The sequence below is a fragment of the Watersipora subatra genome, chromosome 1 (genome assembly GCF_963576615.1).
Source record: "Watersipora subatra chromosome 1, tzWatSuba1.1, whole genome shotgun sequence".
Lineage (NCBI taxonomy): Eukaryota > Metazoa > Bryozoa > Gymnolaemata > Cheilostomatida > Watersiporidae > Watersipora > Watersipora subatra.
The window spans coordinates 6,387,354-6,412,853 of record NC_088708.1 but is presented as its reverse complement, the minus strand read 5'-3'; the positions used below and the strand labels follow the sequence as shown (position 1 = coordinate 6,412,853).

The 25,500-nt window shown below is 36.8% G+C and overlaps 1 protein-coding gene across 2 annotated transcripts; it reads right to left on the bottom strand.

Moving 5' to 3' along the window:
- Nucleotides 1-1,253: 1,253 nt before the first annotated feature.
- Nucleotides 1,254-21,923, bottom strand: LOC137389367 (myosin-11-like). Of its 2 annotated transcripts, none has more exons than XM_068075494.1 (15): nucleotides 21,784-21,923; nucleotides 20,981-21,167; nucleotides 20,369-20,459; nucleotides 18,596-18,645; nucleotides 16,889-17,026; nucleotides 12,905-13,138; nucleotides 12,381-12,517; nucleotides 11,929-12,000; nucleotides 8,652-8,987; nucleotides 7,752-8,180; nucleotides 6,931-7,158; nucleotides 6,171-6,808; nucleotides 5,331-5,476; nucleotides 3,564-3,625; nucleotides 1,254-1,906 (listed from the first exon to the last, which is right to left on the bottom strand). In XM_068075494.1, exons 2-15 carry the CDS (start codon nucleotides 21,123-21,125, stop codon nucleotides 1,781-1,783), a joined length of 2,832 nt encoding a protein of 943 aa, XP_067931595.1. In that variant the 5' UTR covers nucleotides 21,126-21,167; nucleotides 21,784-21,923; the 3' UTR covers nucleotides 1,254-1,780. The 2 variants fall into 2 exon arrangements, with proteins under 2 accessions (XP_067931595.1, XP_067931593.1); XM_068075492.1 differs by having other exon boundaries at nucleotides 21,646-21,886.
- Nucleotides 21,924-25,500: the final 3,577 nt, after the last annotated feature.

Below are 25,500 nucleotides of genomic sequence, written 5' to 3'. Positions count from 1 at the left end.
TTAGTCTGACATAAGTTTATAACTGTGAATGATGTTTGATATGAGCATTGCTAACTTCTTTATCATGGATAAAACTAGACGCAAGTAGCTAAGGCTTGTGTTAACCAGTACAAGGCACATTCACACTGCGTAGTGCCAGTGCGGTTATATACATCGGTATGGTATCAACTAGATCAATACACTGTCTAGTCTAATAGCTGACATTGTATATATTCTACTGTAAGTGCATACCATCAGTACCACTAACCTAAGAATTGCATTCACCATCATGGTAAATAGTCAATGAAATAATCATGGTGGGTAGTTGACGACAATCGCCCGCCCTCGCCGCCGAGTAGCCAACAATCTGTTACACTATCTATTGTATAAACTTCACTCTTAATAAGTTCCTAAGGTATTTGCTGTAAACTAGCAGTGGGAGTGAATACAATCTATTCACACTGTTTTATAATATTTTTTGCACCGTATGAACAGTAATATTAAATATGTTCACACAATATTCAGAACACTCTGATTTCCAAAGATATTAGGAAAAAAATTTCATGTGGAACAAATTATTAGACCCTGACTGGAACACCACTGCTTTAAGCAGCTGCTTATATCTTAGATTATCAAAGCAGCCTTTTCAAGCAGACAAAAACATACAATAACATAGGAATAGCTAACTACGTATATATACATGTATAACTTATCTATAGCAGAAACCAGTTCAGGCTCAGCTTCTGGTTATCATCTATTTAGATATATTGGAGACCTAGCAATCGTCTGTGAGATTTTTACGGTTGGAAGAGTTACATGAATCTCTCTTTCTCTCTCTCTAGGAAGGTAGTGGAACTGCTAATGGTTGCAAAGCGCTGGGATGACTCGCTAAAAACTCAAATACATTGCTTATTTTTGTAATAATACTGAAAACAATAAAGCAATAGTCTATAAGACTTTGTTGGGTTTAATATAGCAAATAGCGATAGATATCAAGTAGCACACGACTCCAGTTGCGCAAATACTACCACAGAAAATAAACAGTTTGCAAAACACTCGCATCCTACCCAATAGTCAATTGGACAGCCTGTGCTAGTGGAGATATGTCCGCATAGAATATGCCTATTTGGTATACACACAGTGCTATACAAATGGCATATACACATTTGTGTAAACACAATTGTGTAACCATGCGTGTAACATGCATCCATGCATGAGTTAAAAGCTGAGAGAGTAGCAACAGGGTATTGGTAACTCAGCAACAGAGACTATGATTGGTCTACAATAATGTATTTATGTGATTTTGTTTAGACTTGGATAGACCAATGTACAGTTGAGGAACAGCAATGCTACAGACTAAAATAAGCCACATCCAAGTGCACAAAAACCTGAGGGTTCTTAATAAGTGTATCATATACACTTGTACATTCATATACGAGAATAGAAGAACTCTGATCTGTTTACATCTTATGCCAACAATTGCACAAGGAATCACTTCAAGTATATGAAGCGCAGCTATCATATGTAAAAGAGGCTTGCAGAGCAGCGAGTCATGAGAAGTGTAGCCTCTCCTATGCATAGGAGAGGCGTGACACCTTAACAGCAATTCCACATCTATGACAATAATACCTGTTAATTACCTTCTACACAGTCTGTGTTAATTAAAAATATAATATAGTGAGCATAACTGGGCAATGACCTTGCAAATAGAACTACTACATGAAAGCGTATGCGTTATAAAGATCAGCTCAGAGAGATTGTAGTGAGGGTTTCTGTTATGTATCGTCCGTTCAATTGAATATCATGGCTCATCTTTGGTGAAAAGCGGGTTTTCATAGTCATGTGATCGGCGCCAGAACCAATCATCTGGTTCTTCTCGGTGGTATTGTCTGTGTTCCGCTCTTTGAAACTGCCAACTTCCATCACTCTAAATCGAGAGAAAAGCCGAGCTTTAGTGAAGATAATTTAGGTAGAGACACTCCGTAAATTGCTGTCGCAAGGCGGATTAAAGGATTAGCAACTAATATAGAGTTCAGCTTGCGAGTTCGCTAGAAAACAGGCCATCAGCTCAAGAACACAGCAAGTTGCTATAAGATTAACTGTTGCACTAATCTATAGTAGAGAGCCAATGGAAAGACATAATAAGATCACTTACCACGGCAGACTATTATCTGAAACATTAAATACCAAAACATATAATTTATATACATGTATATATATTTCTCAAAGTTTGCGTGTTGCATTGTGTGTTTGTGTATGTTCAGCTAACGCTATTAAAATCTTGGATTAAAAGATCGCTGCATGCTGTATTTGAACTCACGGTGTTTACAACTGCAACCGTTCAATCCACATGCTTAACCCCTGAGCTATACAGACCTTATAACTATGTTGCACTTATATAGTGTATACTGTACGCACATGCATACGGTGCAAAAGTGCATGCCAAATGTGGATTTTTGATTATTAATCAATATTATCCTTTGCTATTGTTATTTTTTGAAATGGTTGCAAAACTAATTTTTTGCAATCATTACTTATTTTTTTAATTTGTAATTTTTAAATGTGCCGTTTCAATTTTAGATGTGGGTTACAATTCTATTTTCGTTTTTTGCAAGGTTTGATTGCTAAATCGGTAAAGGCCAATACTTTTCACGCGAACAATTGTATTATCTTGAGTAGGAATAGCCTCTACATTCTCTCTCCATTCGATCAGACAAAGACAGTTCGATATCTCATTTTTACATTTGTACCAGTTTCGAGAGGTACCAGTATCGTCGTATTCAAAGTTTTGATGGATAGTTTCTGCTGGAACAGTAACCTTTTAATACACACAAACACACTTCTACGTAACATTTGTTATCATCAATTTAACATATTCAGGATTTTTATTTTGTTTTCTCAGTTCGTATTAATTGTATCATTACCGAATCATTTTTTATTGTAATCGTAGCAAAACAGACTTAATTTAGGTATTACTTGCTAATTATTTCACATTTAAACAATTTTACAGTTGTTTTATTTTGTTGCTTAATTTATTTGACCTACACAAAACATTTTCCTCATGATATGAGATTTAAAAGTTACAGTTGTTAGACAAAGTTTGAAAACCTTCACAGTTGTTCTATTTTTTATCTTAATTTATTTAAACTGCACAAAACACTTTTCTCATGATATGAAGTTTGAAAGTTAAAATGGTAATTGTGGTTATATGTTGGATAAAAATAAATTTTCTGTGCAAAGACGTTTATTACCCGAGCATTCATCTAGTGTACTATATAAACTAGGTATTAGCCAATCAGCACTGACTAAAAGGAATAACTAAAAATTACCCAAGCTGTGCTGTTAAAAATTTGGCCGCACCTGCTTTGAAAAGGTTTTGATATAAAATATAAAAGCTTTGAATGGCAAATCTCGACATTGACAGCTTCAGTCAGATTACAGAAAAACTCATAGACCACATCACAGATCAAGCGTCAGAAATAAGAGCACAGATTTTAAAAAAGCAAATAAAATGTTAATATACCCAAAGAGCTGAGAAGAAGCGTGTCACCTCCAGGTGAGGCAACAATACGACCAGCTCTTACCTTATCAGACTGTTGCCACGGCAAAAGACTGTCAAAGCATTTCTGAGGGAAACTTGACTCATCTGTAAAGCAACATAAAGTAGATTATCCAATATAACAGAGAAGAACATATCAGTAACATATTTGGAACAAACTAGTTAATAATACAATGAATGATGATGATAAAGTTAATGATATCTTCTCAGCCACTCAGCATGTCGGGTTGACAAGTCAATACGACTTCACTAAAATTAAAAGGAATAAAAGATGTGCTACATTGACTCAGTTTATAAACCCTTCTAAAACATTTGCAGGACAAACTAAGTTATTAGCGTGTGAAGTTATTTCTCTGGGAAATAATCTCAAATAATGTGAAATACATGTACAAGTAGAAGCACAGGTCAATGATAAATCGGAATTTTTGTTATTTGATCAACTGTCAACACAGTCAACTAAAATATTTCATTCAAAATAAATTACTACCTCCACACTTTTAACAGCGAATGTTTCTGTAGAACCATTTGTGATATAACTTGATATTAGTTGAGATAACCACTAGTTCTACTGGCATAATTGTGGATGCTTTATAAATGAACTAACATCCTTATAAGCGCTTCGCTAGACATTCAAATCTATCAAATCATGTTGTAGCGCTGTCGTAATAAACTGTGTTGAAAATCAACAATGTATATGATCACACAACTTGAGTTTTTTGTAATCAAAATTACTTAGATATGAAGAGTAGACGACTCAGACGATCCAGTTTCAGTTATTATATTACATATTAAACCAGTGCATTATCCCTTAATACTCATATAGAAAGCAACAGCAAACTGCTACTTGTTTCTTCTTAAAGTTCTTAAAAAAATAATCTGGAATGGCTCGGCTATAACATTAAAACTAAAGAAACTTAAAAAACTTATCCCCTAATGAAGCTTTTATGTGTACTATGTGACAGTAGAGAGCAGCTATGTGACAGTAGAGAGCAGCTATGTGACAGTAGAGAGCAGCTATGTGACAGTAGAGAGCAGCTATGTGACAGTAGAGAGCAGCTATGTGACAGTAGAAGGCAGCTATGTGACAGGAGAGGGCGACCATGTGATAGTAGAGGGCAGCTATGTGACAGTAGAGGACAGTCATGTGACAGTAGAGAGCAGCTATGTGACAGTAAAATGCAGCTATGTGACAGTAGAGGGCAGCTATGTGACAGTAGAGGGCAGCTATGTGACAGTAGAGGGCAGCTATGTGACAGTAGAGGGCAGCTATGTGACAGTAGAGGGCAGTCATGTGACAGTAGAGAGCAGCTATGTGACAGTAGAAGGCAGCTATGTGACAGGAGAGGGCGACCATGTGATAGTAGAGGGCAGCTATGTGACAGTAGAGGACAGTCATGTGACAGTAGAGAGCAGCTATGTGACAGTAAAATGCAGCTATGTGACAGTAGAGGGCAGCTATGTGACAGTAGAGGGCAGCTATGTGACAGTAGAGGACAGTCATGTGACAGTAGAGAGCAGCTATGTGACAGTAAAATGCAGCTATGTGACAGTAGAGGGCAGCTATGTGACAGTAGAGGGCAGCTATGTGACAGTAGAGGGCAGCTATGTGACAGTAGAGGGCTGCCATGCGACAGTAGAGGCAGCCCTATGTGCAACAGCTAGCACCTACTTATTATACAGGAGTGGTAAGTCCCTCACTGATGTTCGTGTGAAAGTATGATGCATTCAACTAAACTACTACAAGAGAGCCAATCATGAATATATACATCTGGATACATATGATAAAAATCACCGGAAGTTTCTTTGCGTAGTTGTTGTTTCCACCAGAGATTCTGACAGTCCACCCACACCTTTGTGCTCTTGTGTTCGCTCTCAAGCAGCTCTGAGAAGTCCTCACCAAAGTCATCAAATCTCTCATGCATACGCTTCTTTGCGCTTCTACCAATAGAAGAAGCGTACGCGCTAACTTTCACACATACCAGTTCTTGTACCAATGCATTAGAGAACAAACAGCAATATCACGGCAGACTCCGACTGCAGATATGTATAGGAACTGGTTAGTGAACTGACTACATACTCAGAGACATGCAGGTCCCACTGAGTGTTACAATTGGCCATAATCGGTACCCTTTTTGTGTCTCCTCAATCGCCTTTTATGACTCTAGCAGTGGCGAGCTCCCAAACCTGTTGACCTATTTACAAGCCTCCTCCCACTCCCTCACGAACGCGGACTTTTAATTATGTGTTTTCTGATGTATGTATTTGACACAAAATGTTTGTTAAAAATGCTAACAATATCTCTCCATTTCTATAGGTAGTACATACAGTATCATACTGTAATACATACTGTATCTACATACAGTACATGGATCTATAGATTACATATGTACATAGCGTATATGTGTACATAGGGAACATGTAAACATAGAGGACATGTGTACATATAGTACATAATTGCATACCGATATATAGTATATATACACTCTGATCCACAATACATAATTGCATACCAAAATAGCCTGGGTATCTGCATATATACATATAATAGTTATGTATACGTCTAGACATAAGCGCATTTATACTGGTGTCTCTAGTATATACGTACTTCACACTAGAAGTTGTCTGCACTCACCTCTTCATATTTTCAACCTTGTAATGACTCATCTCCTCCAACTCTTCCTTGATTTTGTTCAACCTCCGCTGAAATTTGTCGGAGACTTTTGAACTAACTTGCCTTTGCTGATTAGAGGCAGGTTGAGACTTTGGCTTGTCAAGAACATTTGTGAGTCGATCAGTAACCATGTTTACTCCATGGCTCAGCATGCTCGCAACATTGGACAGCTTTGCTTGAAGCTTCTTAGTTTTTTTAATGAATTTTGATTTGCTGATATGTTGAGAGATATCGCTGACGGTCTGCCAGGAATTATTCATTGTACCCAAAACGTCTGCTATAACAGACTTAGAAAGAGTCTGGTAAAGGCTCCATGTAGGCTCTGCGGTAGCACTTTCTTGCTGAGACTTTTCATCGCTATTTCCATCGCTTCCATTAGCCCATTTGAGGGTGAAATTCCCAAACGAGAATCGAAGTTCGGAAAGCAGAAAAGACTTCAGCGACGTAAAATGTCTGGCATTCATTTGGTAGGCATGCAACAACTTGTCACGACTCACATCAATTGTTATGTAGTCACACAGATTAACCGTTAAACTCTCTGTCTGATTACTTGCTGTTTCGCTGCCGTTTGTAGAGTTGTCAGCTCTGTACATTCGAATCTAAAAGAAAAGAACAAGTCTTTTCATATGCTTAGCACCAGCGGAGACATAAAATCGAGACATGTTCTCATATGTGTTATACTATGTAGGCACATCGACTGAAACAGTAATCAGCGCCGTACCTGCTCCTGCAGATTAGCTATCTTTAGTTGGAGTTGTCCTATTTCTTGTCTGCAATTGCTTGCTGCTAGCTGATTGGCTGCAAGGTCAGAGTTGGAAAAATGATGAGCCATAGTCGAAGCACGTTCTCTATCAGAAGTGCCAGCTTTAAAAGATTGTGCTGCCGATCCTCCATCTAGCATTGAACCCCTATTTCCTGAGCTAACATCTGCCACAGCATTTGGTTGGTCCTGAACAAGTCAGACGCATTCATTGCAGCAAACCAACAACTTGTCAACCAATGCACATGATGTTTACAGGCTCACGGTTGCTGGAGTATTGATCTAGGCATAATTACTATGATACCGTGTGGAAAGATGCAGAGCTATGTGTACATGTATGTTTATAGCTTAATAGAGCCTTATATCTTCATAGTAATTTATGGCTATATTAGCTTAACAAGGGTTCAGCATAAAAACAAGCTGTATCATGGTAGCAAGAACAAGATCTTCATTTGATTCCTAAAGACTGATATACTATTAACTAAACATTATGCATGTATAGCGACTTCAGATAATAGTACAAAACTCACACAATACGCCGTACTTGTAGACACTGGTATACTGCTAACTAAACAATGTGCTCTATCTATAGACACTGTTATACCACTAATTAAACAATATGCTCTTTCTATAGACAATGTTGTACTACTAACTAAACAATATGCTGTATCTCTACAGGCTTAATTAATACTAGTTATTCCTTACACTGTATCTCTAGATACTGATATAAACTGACAATAGCTCTTATCAAATTCATAGCTATTAAGGGAATCTATACTGACCTCTCCGGTTTCTGATAGGGTTTCCATTGAATGCTCCATCTTATATTCACTTTTGGCATTCAATGAATTGGCTTCAGCCTTTTCTACAGAAACATGGCTATCCACAGCAGTTTTATCATCGAGTGAGTATTTCCCGGTAGTTTCGATCGAAATGGGCGGATCAACTTCTGGTGTTTTCACAAGAACTGGTGCATTCTCTTTTGCCATTTGTTCAGAGGCTTGTGTAACCGCTTCACGAATTTCTACAGGAACTCGCGTGTCTTCTGTAACTGGGTCTACATGAAATGGTGTATCCACTGTCAGTGTTTCTGATGACTCTTTAGAGACCAATAATCCTTTCTCATTTTTACCAGCTGAACCTCCTGTGAGTTGTTCTCCTTCCACTATGTCCTCATGATGTTCTTCGGAATTGATTTTCAAGTCAAATACCTTCAAGTCAAACACCTGTACAATAGTTTTATATTAATGAGACCTCCATTCAAATACAGCCTGTACAGGACTAGCTCACCAAATACGTAGCTTCGAGCATATGTTGAAGAGATTAGTACTCACTCGTACTATATAGGATGGCAAGAAGCAAGCAAACGTCTTTTACATTCTCTTCAACCTTGAAGCGAACCAAGGTTAAAGGGTCACCAAGGGTCACCATCATTGAAATGACAAACAATATCCAGAATCTAATCACAAAGGTTAATATGCCCGGGCTTTTCTTACACTCTAGTCTGAAACAGTTAAGTTTAGGGATGAACAGTCAATGACAGACAATCAGGTTGCGAGTTGACAGAAGATTTGGAGCCTTAAAGATGCAAGCTTTATCTTTCCGATAGCAAAAGCCCCAACGCTACTATACCGTAGTATATTACAAACAGTATATAAACAGCAGATACCTCTTTAACTCACCTCTCGTTCAATTAGCACAAGCTGTTCCTTCAACTCAAGGATCAGCAAACTCTTGTCATCATTGGATCGCTTATAGGCTTCAGTCATTTTATCAGCTGACATAAGATTGACCTTGAGCTCGACCACCCGTGCCTGCAGCTTCTCTATAAGCGCATCCTTGTCGGTGAGACTTGCCTCCAACTTCTCATGGACAGAATTAAGAGTGGTCTCTTGTCTCGAGAGGTACTCACTGTCATGCGCGCAAGACTTTGACTGCACCAGCTGCTCGTAGGATGTCTCCGCTTGATTTTGTGACTTCTTCAATTCACTTCTTTCAATCTGCCACTTCTCTTCATTCTACAAAAGTAAGTTATAAGATGGGGTTATTAGCGTTCCCATATTAACAGAACTAGGAATACTAACAATATGCGTATTAACAGAACTAAGAATACTAACAATATGCATACTAACAGAACTAGGAATACTAACAATATGGGTATTAACAGAACCAGGAATACTAACAATATACATATTAACACAGCTAGGAATACCAACAATATGCATACTAACAGAACTACGAATACTAACAATATGCATATTAACAGAACTAGGCATGTTAGCAATATACATATTACCAGAACTAGGAATGCTAACAATATACATGTTAACAGAGCTAGGAATGCTAACAATATACATATTAACAGAACTAAGAATGCTAACAATATATATATTAACGGAGCTAGGAATGCTAACAATATACATATTAACAGAGCTAGTCATACTAACAATATACATATTACCAGAACTAGGAATGCTAACAATATACATGTTAACAGAGCTAGGAATACTAACAATATATTAACAGAACTAAGAATGCTAACAATATATATATTAACGGAGCTAGGAATGCTAACAATATACATATAACAGAGCTAGTCATACTAACAATATACATATTAACAGAACTAGAAACACTAACAATATATATATTAACAGAGCTAGTCATACTAACAATGTACATATTAACAGAACTAAAAATACTACCAATATACATATTAACAGAACTAGAAATACTAGCAATACACATATTAACAGAACTAGAAATACTAACAATATACATATTAACAGAGCTAGTCATACTAACAATATGTATTAACAGAACAATAAATGCTAACAATATACATATGAACAGAACTAGAAATACTAACAATATACATATTAACAGAGCTAGTTATACTAACAATATATATACTAACAGAACTAGAAATACTAACAATATACATATTAACAGAACTAGAAATGCTAACATTACTTCTTTTAGTTTAAGTAAGGATGTTAATATTGTGCTGTCTTAATGTAAGTGGGAATGTTAGAATTACCCATATCAATATAACAAGGTGTTCACACTACCCATATGAACATAACTGGAGATATTAACTCTACCTGCATTAACATAATTGGTGAAGTAAACTCTACCTGTAGTCATATGAGTGGGATGCTTGCTACTATCTACATATACAATGAGAAAACTTTATATCGAGATAAAAGAAAACAGTTGGTTTTAAATATGTGACAGGGGCATGAGAGTGATTTGGAAATATTGGTGAAACTGATTGACATGCAATGGTAAAGTTCATCACTCTGTACATTTGTTAGGAACAAGTCAAGTAGGTAGGAGCGTTCAAGTCAAGGTGATAGAAGTGGACCAGTCAAGGTGATTGAAGTGGACCAGTCAAGGTGATAGAAGTGGACCAGTCAAGGTGATAGAAGTGGACTAGTCAAGATGATAGAAGTGGGCTAGTCAAGGTGATATAAGTGGACCAGTCAAGGTGATAGAAGTGGACCAGTCAAGGTGATAGAAGTGGGCTAGTCAAGGTGATAGAAGTGGACTAGTCAAGGTGATAGAAGTGGGCTAGTCAAGGTGATAGAAGTGGGCTAGTCAAGGTGATAGAAGTGGGCTAGTCAAGGTGATAGAAGTGGACCAGTCAAGGTGATAGAAGTGGACCAGTCAAGGTGATAGAAGTGGGCTAGTCAAGGTGATAGAAGTGGGCTAGTCAAGGTGATAGAAGTGGGCTAGTCAAGGTGATAGAAGTGGGCTAGTCAAGGTGATAGAAGTGGACCAGTCAAGGTGATAGAAGTGGGCTAGTCAAAGTGATAAAAGTGGGCTAGTCAAAGTGATAGATGTGGGCCTGCCAAGGTGATAGAAGTTAGCTAGTCAAGGTGATAGAAGTGGGTTAGTCAAGGTGATAGAAGTGGACCAGTCAAGGTGATAGAAGTGGGCCTGTCAAGGTGATAGAAGTGGGCTAGTCAAGGTGATAGAAGTGGACCAGTCAAGGTGATAGAAGTGGACTAGTCAAGATGATAGAAGTGGGCTAGTCAAGGTGATAGAAGTGGACCAGTCAAGGTGATAGAAGTGGGCTAGTCAAGGTGATAGAAGTGGACCAGTCAAGGTGATAGAAGTGGACCAGTCAAGGTGATAGAAGTGGGCTAGTCAAGGTGATAGAAGTGGACTAGTCAAGGTGATAGAAGTGGACTAGTCAAGGTGATAGAAGTGGACCAGTCAAGGTGATAGAAGTGGACTAGTCAAGGTGATAGAAGTGGGCTAGTCAAGGTGATAGAAGTGGACTAGTCAAGGTGATAGAAGTGGGCTAGTCAAGGTGATAGAAGTGGACTAGTCAAGGTGATAGAAGTGGACTAGTCAAGGTGATAGAAGTGGACTAGTCAAGGTGATAGAAGTGGGCCTGTCAAGGTGATAGAAGTGGGCTAGTCAAAGTGATAGAAGTGGACCAGTCAAGGTGATAGAAGTGGACTAGTCAAGGTGATAGAAGTGGACTAGTCAAGGTGATAGAAGTGGACCAGTCAAGGTGATAGAAGTGGACTAGTCAAGGTGATAGAAGTGGACCAGTCAAGGTGATAGAAGTGGACTAGTCAAGGTGATAGAAGTGGACTAGTCAAGGTGATAGAAGTGGGCTAGTCAAGGTGATAGAAGTGGACCAGTCAAGGTGATAGAAGTGGACCAGTCAAGGTGATAGAAGTGGACCAGTCAAGGTGATAGAAGTGGACTAGTCAAGGTGATAGAAGTGGACTAGTCAAGGTGATAGAAGTGGACCAGTCAAGGTGATAGATGTGGGCTAGTCAAGGTGATAGAAGTGGGCTAGTCAAGGTGATAGAAGTGGACTAGTCAAGGTGATAGAAGTGGACTAGTCAAGGTGATAGAAGTTGGCTAGTCAAGGTGATAGATGTGGGCTAGTCAAGGTGATAGATGTGGGCCTGTCAAGGTGACGGGTAAATAATTTACCTGTAGTTTGAGATTGAGGAGCTCTTCATACTCATTCCTCCAGTGCTCTGCATCTACTAGAATATTCTCAATCTAACAAGAAAAAAAATAGGCATTTAAATAACCCCAACTTCCTCATATTAGTCAGAACAGGATTGGCCCATCTAGAAACGTTGAAGTCAAAATCAGAAGCTACACCTTTAGGTAAAACGCATGCCGCAGTAAATAAACCTTTCCAGATACGAAATTACAGTCAGGGAGGTGACAGAAAAAGTCGCAGCTACAAATATCAGGGAACACACAAGCAACACGGTCTATCATTACCAGTGAAGAGCATCGATGCAAGCATCTGATGAATCCCTGTAAATCCGACATTAGAATAGTCAAAAGATGTACTATACAATATGATCGCTGCCATATAATCGGCAATGGGTAATGAGTCCTGGAGGTCCATTTCCGTAACCTATACTCACCTCATTTAACTTGTTAATGGTTTGGTCTATGTCCTCCTGCTTCCGCAGGCACATGAGAAGGTCATCTTGTACAGAGCGCAGCCTCAGCTTTTGGCCCTCTTGAATCTCTTGCTGGAGGTGAGCCTCTCTCGCTGAGCCTGATTTTTGAATATAGCTAAACTCAGTGATCAAGCACAACATCGAGCAAAAACCAGCTTGGCTTTGCTACAGATTTTTGTAAAATGAAATCACCACATAAATTTCGGTTTTATTGGAAGAAACGAAACAAGATAATATTATGTTTGTGAAGGAATAAAATCTCGGCTACTTGAAAAGGCAGTCAGCATGATTGCCACCAAATGACAGGCTGCAAAATTACCAAAATGACTAAATAATCGTTGTGGTCAGACTAAAACAGATGCTGATAATTGCCTAGCAGAAAAAGCTCATCAGGTCACTCTAACATAGGCACACAATTACAAGAGAAGACAACCCATACAATATTATCACAGAGATTCCAGTAATGAAGCGGAAGACTAACTTACCAATGCCGTGGCCAATGGCGATGCCGACGGCAAAGCCAAGAGCAACGAGGGCGATAGAAGTAAGCAGGGTGTTAAGGTGTGGGTTAGGAGAGTGAATATAATGCCTTATAGGAGGCACAACTAAGGCAAGGTCATCCGCATTAGCAGCGGCAACAGCGGGAAGAGGGGCTATGATATCCGACTCGACCCTATCATCGGCATCTGCCACAACTTCTTCCTGCACTCTCTCAGGAGCTGCGTATAAACATAACCTAAATTATTAATTGCACACTAGTTAGAAGAGATTTGCACTCGAGATAACACTCTTGCTCGAGCAAGGCTCAATTTACAAACGAATTCAATCGATTCTCTGGTATCTTTTACTTACTGTAGAATTGAAATGACTCCTACCAGTAAGAATTGAATTAAATCGATTTTTCACAGTCATCATTAACGAATTTACTTGATTCTACACTTTTCAATAAGCAAAGACTCTAGTCAATGCTTTTCCTTATTACTACTATCTTAGTATCTCTATGATTAGTAATTTATTGCTGCGTTGATGGAAAATCCACCATGTACAGTGATATTCTATTAAACCAATCAGTCAATCGTAATTGCAGTCCAGTAATGCCCGCTGCACACATTTAACATTTTCATAAACCTCGATATCAACGCATATGTTTTCTTTGTCGATAATATGTAGTATTATTATTTATGTACCTCGCAACGATTTAGTATAGTTCTATGGTTTGCCTGTGCACTGGCAACAAGTTTAACTATGCCGATGTTATCATCATGCGAATGAATGTAACTACATCTCATTTAAGCATCAGGCCTCCTCCTACGCAGCTGTCTAAATTTATCTTTCAGGACACAGTGGTAAGTTGAACCTAGTTCACTGGTCTAGTTCTCAGTTTGGTGGTTTGTTGGCAAAATTTTCTCTCATTAGACAAGCAGTTTCACTAGTCTGGTGATTCCACTAATTTATTCCATATGTAATAAATATATTTATCAACTTACTAACAACAACATCCATTCTTTTTAACAGTATTATTATAATCATATTATAGATATGGCGAACACTATTAATAGAACCAGCGCTAGTAATGATGCCATCTTTTTTCCAGATGTAGCAATGCCTGCAGTGATAAGTAGTTTACTATTTAGGTAATTATTGTGCTATATTATATATGAGATGAATGAAGGAGTCTAAATGTAGTAAATGAATGAGAGAGAGCATTATCATTAATTATTATTTCTCTATCCTCCACTTTTTATTTTTTGGTGTATCTCATACTATCTCCAACTATCTATCAACTAAACGATTGACTGTTATAATAATTATCTTTTTATTTGTTATTCACAACATTCATTTGTCATTTGCTGCTCAAGGTGGTTAATAAATGAACAATAATTATTATAATACTGTATAAATTTTAAAGCTTTCTGTTACGAACAAATAATTGAATAAATTGATCAATAAATAATTTTTTTTATAAACAATAGTAGTTATAAAAAAATTAATTGAGGTACACATATACATGTATGTATGTTTGTATAGACACATTCAACTTAGTTCATAATGACAATCCTTTGACATTGTGTACAGCAGATGGTGGACATGGTGGCATGTAATAATAATTGCACTCTTGATGTGGCAATGTATGCATCGGCAATAATTCGACACACTAAATTTCAATTTGCTGCGTGCAGTTTACCTACGATGCTTTCAATTTTCTTTCACCCACTAATAGCTTTTACTATTTTGTACATCATTTGCTTTTAAAACTCAAAAAATGGGTGTCACATTCTGCTCAGCCAGTAGCACCTGTTGTCTTCAAGGATTCAGAGGAGCGCAGAGTAGGCCTCTTCAACAAACCGAAGAAGAGAGCCATTGCTCCTTCAGTGTGTGATGGTGGATTAGAGGGTGAGCTACTTACATATCACGAGTTGGCAGCTACACATGAAGGTAATTTCACTTGCATTATTCTATTTTGGTTGTTTGTATATGTCAGCTGGCAGACATTGTTTAAGTGGTAGAAGCTTTTGCTGCTGTAACTGTACGCTATGTGTACTGATGTGTTGACTAACCCGATGTGATATCACTCGAGTGTTGGTGATGATGCAAATCTGATAGCTAGTTTCTAGAGATGAGAAATGTCATGTTCTGATGCTGTTCAATATGCATTCTGAACAAGAAAGCAATTTGATTGCCATCACTGAAAACTTTTACACAGGTCCCTGTATAGTGTTGGAGTGAACAGAAGGGGCAGATGTATAAGTTGGCTGAAATTAAGGTGATTCTATGCACTCCACCTGCAACCAGTGCCCCGGGTGGAACATGTATTTAGTCATGGGGGCATCATCATGCGCCCCAATAGCAACTTTATCAAACTTTATGTTTCTATTTTGTAAATGTAACCACCAAGTGCATGATGGAAAAAAGCTGCATTGATCAATGTTTATTTTATTTCAAAGCTTGTTTTGCATAGGAGTTACCCTACAACATTTGTGTGGGTGAGCAACTTCTAATCAGAGCAAAGGCTGAGCAGGTTAGCTAGTGGGCAGGTGGTGAATTGATAGAGAATTGATTTGTCTGAAAAAATGAATTGAATTGATTCATTGGAAGTTAAGATAGCTGAAGAATTGAGAATTAAGATGTGGTGTCTTGCTTATTGAATTGAAACAAATCAATTCTTACCTGATCTATGATGCAAAGGAGTTGGGAATTGAATTGCTAATTTTTTGATGCGAATTGGGTTGCATCAAGTCATTTTTAAAACCTTAAAAACATGTCTGCTAGTAAGTGTATCAGCCAATTGAAATCAACTAAAAATATTTTTAGCCATATGTAGAACCTACGTTACACTTACCTAGTGTAACGATTAAACAAAGACGTCTTTTTACCATTAAAGCTAAGGAACAACAGTGAAAATTTTATAACACAAAGAATACCGTACTTTTCGGACTATAAATCGCACCCCTATATAAGCCGCATCTGCTTTATTTTCCAAAAAATGATAATAAAACAATACATAAGCCGCACCTTTGTATAGGCCGCAGAACTCAAGACTGTGCTTTTTAACATGGCAGCAACTTTGCTGTTTAAAACGGAACAGTGACGAACGGCACAGTTTCGTATTATCCGATGCTTTTTTACTTAGTGCCTTACGGAACAGTACCGTGAAGCATTGTTTCGTATTTTCTTTCACCGTTAGAAGCGCACTAATTGGAGATTCCCGTTAATGCGCCCTAGCGGTGAAAGAAAAAGCTACAGTTTAGCCGCACCCTTATATAAACCGCATGGCTCAAATCATCAGAAAAAAGTAGCGGCTAATAGTTCGAAAAGTACGGTATATCTACATTCTTTGCGTTATAAAATATAATGCAAGGATATACATCTATATATATATTTCTCAAAGTCTGTCTGTTGGAAATCCGTCTATTAGAAATCCGGCTATAGCTATTATTAGAACAGCTGAGCTGGACAACAATACAGACTCGAAGTCATGGCTTACCGTCATTGGAAGCCTAACCTTATTAACTAGCTTAGTGGAGTTTTTCATTGGCAATATGCCAGGCTACTAGCTTGAAAGGTACAGTTGTTTGACAAAGTTTTAAAACCTTCACAGTTGTTTTTATTTTTCTCTTAATTTATTTCAACTACACAACAGACTTCTCTCATGATATGTACTTTGAAAGTTATAATGGCAAATGTTGTTATATGTTAAATACAAATCAATTTTCTGTCCAAAGACTCTTCTATTACATGGGCAACGCCGGGTGGCACAGCTAGTTTATATATATATTCTCATCCTTATTCTATATATATAGCTGGATATAGCGTAACATGCATAAACCCACACTCTCAGTGTAGGCCCACCAGCATAGCACAGGTTATTATAACATCTGGGTCTCTCAGCATAACGAAGGGTATAGCATCCCCCCACTAAAGAATGCTGAGTTGCTATTGGTAACCAAGTGTATACTAGCGTGATTCACCTTCATCTTCCTCATCTGACAACTCCAGATCATTGGCATCTCTGTTCACTATGATATTAAATCTTGACACGGCGGCACCGCTGGAATTGTGGGATACCTCGAGTTCCTCTGTGTCCTTCAGACGAACAAAGTCTGAGTCTACATAAAAAACCATAACATGATCCAGGGTTACTCTTTACGCCAAAAGCGCAGGGAATTAGTTCAGCTATTACTTGCGCTGACATTTCCTGTAAAGCCCCCTTCTACTGCACTAACCTAGTGTAATTACAATTTACCAGTTAGCAGAGTAGCCTTGTCATCGACCAATCAGGTATTCAAAGGAGTAAAGAGTTACAACTCATGCCCTCAGGTATATCGTCACAAGTCACCTAGTTTCAACCAGAACAAAGATCCTTGAATGAATATGAACAAAAATGTTCCTATAAGTCAAATGGCAAAGAAAACTGTGCAGGAGAATTCTCCCGCAAGAAGGCAGAATTCTTTCGCAGTAAGGGAAAATCTCATGCAGCAAGAGAAAAATCCTCCGCAGTAAAGGAGAGATCTCTCGCAATAAAGGGGAATTCTCATGCACAGTTGTAGAGTAAGGATGCTAAAATAAAGATATTTGGATATACGAAATTGGCAGCCAAGTTTAAAAACCGCAATGCGAGTTGTAATGCACCTGTTTACATACTCAAATTGCTTCGGATGTTTAATTTCCTCTCAGAGGTGGTTAATAGAATTAATTACAGGAGCAGCCAATTAAATTTGATTTAAATGCACAGCCTATCGGATTCCTCAACAAAAGGTAATGACAGGTAAATAACATTCATTCATGTGAGAACATAAAGTAGCGGCCAGCAAGTATTGTCTCTGAGTCCAACTTTAGACTGTATGATTGCCATAAACGACCTGGTTTAAACACACTGACATATATAATGCTACGAATTGTTGCAAACTGTAAAATATACTTCATAAATGCACACAAGCTTTTGTATGTTAATAGTGTATCAAGACTTCAGGAAGGTTCAATCAATTATGAAGGAACATCGAAACATCATTCTACATCAAAAATATTTCAGATACTGTAAACAGCCTGCCTGTTTAATATTACATACTAACTTGTCTCAAAAAGCTGCATAAAAAAATATTGTATAGACAGATACAATAACAAACAACAGTTTAGTTTGGACACGCATCTATGATTGTAAACAACTCGTTGAGAAAAAGGCAAGGAATGTGAATTAAAAGCTTAGGGGAACACTCTACACCAGCCTGTGTATATCCATCAATGGTACACACGCGCAGGTGGCAGATCAATGTAAATCTTTACGCAAGTAAACATACAAAAGGTCAGCAGGAGGCGCAGCAAAGCAGATATAACTGACCTATATTCTACATGATCTATATAATACGCAATTACACATCATCACACTCGGTATCTAACGCGATTCATCTTTCAACAGGAAGCACCTTAAGGAGCCACTGAGCTCATTACACATCAGTTGTGGTATTTTTATCAAGTAATGAGCGATGAACACGTAACACACACAATTTACCGCTGCCATTGCTCAAATGATAATTAGTGAATAGAGAGAAGTAGCTAACTTTCCATAGCTTGATACTCTTAGCTAACGACAACAGTGTACTGACTCCTTTCTTATACAACACAGCAATAACACTCCTGAACACCCATAGTGGTTTCACAATAGTCTGGTCACAACTCACCTGTAGATCCGACGCTGTGGGTTGGGGAACCTGACCTCACCCTCTCTTGCCTGTCCAAAAAACAACTTTTGCTAAGCAAGCAGAGTTTATATGGTTTTCACAAGCAAACACAAAGTAGACAAACCATAGTGCACTACCAGATGATTAGGGGCAGCGTTATCAACAGGAGTCCGGCTAACATTCCACTGATATCAGTATCTTAATATGTAAATGTATTTTATATGCTTTGAAAGCTTAGAACGGTTTATTTAGCAAGAACATGGTCTAACATTTGTAACATTCTCAAATCTATCCCATACGTAATAATCACTATATTTATTATTTCTCTAATACTTCTCAGGCTATGAACACCATATATACCCCTCAGGCTATGAACACTATATATACCTCTCAGGCTATGAACACTATATATACCTCTCAGGTTATGAACACCATATATACCTCTCAGGCTATGAACACCATATATACATCTCAGGCTATGAACACTGTATATACATCTCAGGCTATGAACACTATACATGTATATACATCTCAGGTTATGAACACTATATATACCTCTCAGGCTATGAACACTATATATACATCTCAGGCTATGAACACCATACCGGTATATACATCTCAGGCTATGAACACTATATACCTGGTATACCTCGCAGGCTATGAACACTATATATACATCTCAGGCTATGAACACCATACCGGTATATACCTCTCAGGCTATGAACACCATATATACATCTCAGGTTATGAACACTATATATACATCTCAAGCTATGAACACTATATATACATCTCAGGCTATGAACACTATATATACCTCTCAGACTATGAACACTATTTATACATCTCAGGCTATGAACACCATACCGGTATATACATCTCAGGCTATGAACACCATATATACGGTACCTTTCAGGCTATGAACACCATATATACTTCTCAGGCTATGAACACTATATATACCTCTCAGGCTATGAACACTATATATACACCTCTCAGGCTATGAACACCATATATACCTTTCAGACTATGAACACCATATATACCTCTCAGACTATGAACATCATATATACCTCTCAGGCTATGAACACCATATATACCTCTTAGGCTATATATACAGTATTGATTATGTTGTTAAGCCCAATCACTGATGAATTTCTGGTAATGTTTAAGTATTCCTTGAAGCATTTATCAACCCAAACAATTACTGTTATGATTGACTTTCAACTGTAAAAAAGTGAATGAGAATCACCCTGTAGTTGGCAAAAGGAGTTATTATTGTGAGACTTAGAGCTCTAGAGATTTATTATATATGAGCATTGTGTGCAATATCTGATATACAGTATTTTTAATCTTAGCTGCCTCATCCCACTTCGAATATAGAAACATAAACAGACCCGACTAAATTTTAATATTAAAAGCTTTTAAAACAAACTTCATCAGAAAGAATCTATGGATGGAGCTGTCTCTGCTTTGAAAGACAAGAGCAATGCAAAACCTTAGAAAACTTTTCAATCAAAAGCTAAGAGATGCTTCAATTATACATTTCTGTTGTCAGAAGACTCAATGTCGTGTCCAGCAGTGAGTAGTATAAGTAATGAGTCATGCCTACTGCTAGTTGAGCAGCGGTGAGTAGTATAAGTAATGAGTCATGCCTACTGCTAGTTGAGCAGCGGTGAGTAGTATAAGTAATGAGACACGCCTTCTGCTAGTTGAGGTTTGGTTACTCATCAGAACACAACTTGAGTAGCAGTACTACCAACTGAGACTTACAAAATATCCATTAAATGCCTGAGTTCCTCATCCCTGTTAGCTTCGGCTGTGAAATTATCAGATGGAACCATGATGGTTTCTCTCTCTCTGTCTAAAATGTCCAATTGATACTCGTATAATTGGTTACCATTACAATTTGTGCATGCCATACTCACACTCAACATTATGAAGAATGGGCAGAGCATGTTTGATTATTTTTAAAACTAGATAAGGAATGGCAAAACGCAGTGAATTATCTTACACTTTGCTTAAACAAAAGATTTGCAATGGCATTTTGAGGCAACTAAAACTTGTAGCAAGGGATCCTATGCTGAAGGTGGGCCACATAACATTAGTCTTTATTCAGTATGTATACTATTGTTAGCCCTCTTCTTTACATCTTATTTCGAGGTCATTTATTTTACATACGTTACGATAAAGTAATTTTGCGCATATTGGAAGGCATGAGATATAACTCTACAAAGGCACGCATGCTGTTTTATATGCATCATAAAACCATAACCAAGACCATTTATGGCTTACCAACACTAATAAATATTAACTAAGTGATACATAACAATTTTGAGCCATTATTGTGAATGTCCAAAAGTTACTTTAAAATTTGCAACTAACCATCAGAAGCAAGTGCAGAAGCATGCACTCTAGCATCCTCAATATCTTCATCACCGATGTTCACAAACTCACAGCTTGAATCCATCATTGGGGTGTGAGTGCCAGAAAAATCATGATGCAAACCAGTCACAGATTTACCCGACATAATAGGAATATTTTAATATTTCTACATATGTTGCTCAGAGTTCTACAAAAATATATCACAAAAATCAACTAAACAATTAGGTACACAAAATCCACGATAGACAGAAATAACTTTAAATCATTAAAAAACCAGACAATCATGTGTAAATTTTACATTACACTTGCAGAAGAATTAGTAATTAGTTGATACAATACAGTGTCAGAACTTATAATACAAGTCAACAGCGCTAAAGCTCTCGAAACATTCAGTATAAATATATGATAAGCCAAAATAGCTATAGCAGTTTTATATCGTAACATTAATGCCTTCTAACAACCATTAACAATTTAGACTAGTTTGGTGCATTTACTGGTGAATATGATTAATAATTGTTAAAATGTATATAACAATGAGTGCATGAGCATAGGCGGTTACCAAAATGCCTGCTTATAAAAAAACGAGCTACCTGCTTGCAGTAAGTAAATAATATAGCTTGTATGAGCACATATACATTTTTTAACTATCAAGTATGAGAACTTACCAAATATAGAGCAATCCATTGAACGGAAAGTTGCGATGAACCAGATATGTAGCTTGTGATTATACGGACTTTCCTCTTAATTATTGAAACTCATTCGATTAAAAGACCAGCTATGACTAAGTCGAAAACCACATGTACCTTTTGCAGTGCGTAGAACGAAATCGTCTCTTGTTATGCCTATTACGATCGCTAGTAAATTATTTGGTGTACCCAATCGATCTTTGCCAAATTCCCCAAGTTATGTTATTAGGCCTAATACAACTTCAGCATTGCTACTGTCATTCGTCGAAAAGACTTCCGAACGAATTTCTTCGAGTCTATGTGAATGTCTATGAAAAACGTTTTTCTTATGTACTCGGCTTATAAAAGGATGAACCCTATTATGTCATTAAACTAAATTGAGTATAATACCGATGTTTTAAATGTCTACTATTCTACTAAACACTAACGAAGTATAGCAACTCCTAATTTTCATTAATGCTTCATGACAAGTACATGTACATAACACCAATGATACCTATACTGCCCCCAGGCTGTATATCATTGATTACACTGTACATGTATTTTTAGTATTTTTTACCATTTATTCTTACGTAGGGATGAAGTCAAGAAGTGGGAAGTGCAATGTGCATAAGCTTCACGAATATCACAAATTGTTTTCAGATTGACCATTTTGAGACTGTAAACAAGACACTTGATAACTGAGAAATTGAAGATTAAAAAATGAGACAAAAGCCAGAAGAGAAGATGTTTACATGGATCATCCGTAATTAGCATTACTGCTGCAGGAAACAATTAAACATGCTACAATGAAATAATACAATTGGTAATTTAATAAATTATACAATAATAACCTTTTAAGAGGTAAAGTGTCTATTGGCTAAAACATTTGAATTGTGTGAGGAGCCAAAAAGCTTATAAAATCAGTTTTGTGCAACAAGCGTAATAGTAGATCATAGAGGTTATAAAGACATAAAACTATTCCTAAAGCTTCTGTAGCTGTCAGTGTCATCATCTCTAACCAACAATATGTTTGTTAAGGCAGTTCTTACAAAGTCATATTTTCAATCATTTTTCAAACTGTTTTATATGTTTTAAATACTGTATCAATTTGCAATGAAATGTCCAAATTTTGAAGCCAATAACCGACTATCCTTTGTTTTAAATAGCTATAGAAGCAGGAGTTATACAAATGCTATTAAATTTGACCTTTTAACCTGAATAACAACTGCTTATCTCAAGCTTTAGCAGGTCAGACGAGAAAACCCCAAAAATATAAATCATGTGAAGATTTCATTTCATAACACAAATTTATCTGCAGAATTTTTACATAATCAGAGCAAAGATTGTGTTCTTGCAAACAGAATCTTTAAAGTGTCTTTTGAGTTGTTAATAAGTTAGTTTGAGAACTAGCATTGTCAGACTATAAAAGTATTTTAGTGAGAACCAGTTGGAAGAGTTGTCTGGCTCTGAGGCTATTAGGCGATGGCTATGTGTTGCATGAGTCGATAACTTATTCCTTTTGAATTACTATGATGGTATGTTGTACATATTTTTTTGAAAAACAAGTATGTGAGTGTAAATAAAAGGGACAGGATTTTAGAATTATTGCCATCAAAAACTTTCTCGGGTCTAAGATTTGCCGACGGAGCATGAAATAGTTTGGCAGTTGTACATAATTTAGCTTTGAGGCAAATACTATTAGCTGAGTTCAGCGAGCAGTGACTTCAAATGCTAGTCAAATAACCAGTTACTAGGTAGCCATATTTTGCAGTTTATGTCTACCGCATCACTCTAATAGACAACTCAATGCGTCTGAACAGAACATTCGAGGATGAAGAGGATACCTTCTGTCACCAACTCAGGTGTTTGTGCATGATATTTTATGCTAGACCTGTGGTTTTCTCATAGCCAATAAGAGACGACAGGTGGATTCTTTACACACACTTATCACTTACATGCTGTAATTAAATATTTAAGAAAACCACTTCGTTATCTCCTTTTGTGCAAAGAAATCTGAACATAAAGTTTGTTGTACGATCACTTGTCAGCTTAAGAACTCGAGTGTCGCAGTGAATAACTGTCTATTTACAGACGAGCTTATATCCATTAGCATCAACTCTCTCCTCTCTTTCTTATCCTCAAGCCTCTCAATACGCCAGCTAGGCTGAGATTTTTCTCTAAAATCAATTATAAAACTGTCTCTGTACGTTATGAAAGGAAAAGGTTAGTGTTCTAAGTCCTATTTGCAGGAGATTGTCTCCTCATTCAATAGTCGGATACTTCAATTATCTGGCCATGTTTAATAATTCATTTGTCTGAGATTTAGTTACAAGTACCTGAAAGCTTATTTATTATTTATAAACTTAAAATATAGAAATTCTCACTATTTACAACTGAACCTTCCAGTATTAAACTGAATTAATTAGATGGCATTTATTAATGTTTCATAAATATATTTAACTGTCAAATAATCATATGCTTTTCATCTAATACATTATTTTGAATGATAGTTTTTTAATATAAACTTCTATATTAAAATTAATAAGCTAATATAATAATATTTATAATAAATATATCAAGTAAATTTTGATTACCTATCAAAACTTTAAAAACTTTTAAAGGATTCTTAAGGGTTTTTCTCTTAAATACCCTTTTTCTCAAGCTATTTCTAGGCGGTTCAATTGTTGGCTCCCAAACTTTAAAGAAATATTTTTACATTAGATATTATATTATTTTTATCGTATTATATTGTGGTTTATTATATTATACAGCATAATACTAAATTATATTACGTATTACATTGTATTACACTATATTGAATTAGATCATATCAAACCATTTTATATTATTTTTAATTTTATTATATAACATTATATTATGCTTGATTATATTATGTTGTATATTATATATTACTTATATTATGTTGCATATGTTATAAGACATATATGATAAGCTACAAATAATGCATTACGTAATATAGCCTATATCGCATTTCAATGTTAAATCTTGTTAAAATGATTATAAATGTAACCAAAGCTTGCCATGCTACGACAAAGCTTTCTGTTGTAATTCAAAATTTAAGAAATGTTTTGTAAAATTACGCGGTACAAAAGTTGGCCATTTTTGTGTTATTTACAAAATTTTTTACAGGACTGTTCAACTTGAATTGCGAAACAAATCTATAGTTTGGATTCTGGTGACATTGTCTGCGCAGCTTAACATTTTTATTACTCATTTAAAGTAGATCTGCAAAATGGGGAGTAGAAAGGTCTATTTTGCAACAGAAGGAAAGTTTTGACATGCTGCCAGCCGCTAAAACAGCCACGGGAATACAAAGAATGATTCATTTTAGGTCGACAATAAGCTCAAGGTCTTGCCAGAGCTAGCATTCATTAGCCTTTACTTAACTTTGACTAATTCTCTAGCGAAGTGTTTTCGCTTCTCGCGTGCAGCACTTTATGACAGCACTTCACAACGGTAAAAGGCTTTATTAATATTCCAATTGTATCATCAGCCAGAATAAAAATTAGCTTTATTGCATTTTTGACACGCGTATGTAAATGAACTGGAAATGTCTTTCTTAGTTGTTTACAAGTGTGCCCTTGTATACATTGTAATATATTCAGTGATGTAATGCACACAGCGACAGTAAGAGAGATAATCGTCTATGAGCACCCTGCAACTAACAAGTATGTTTACATTATTCATTATACTTGGCTCTTTCTTTTCTCGAGTTAAAAAGAGCGCTTAAGGTTGCGCTCGGTTGTCGAGGGTAAACCTTGTTATAAATACACAGAGGTAGTGATTTGTTTTCATTGTTAAAGATACTGTGGAGTAAGAAGGACATAAAAA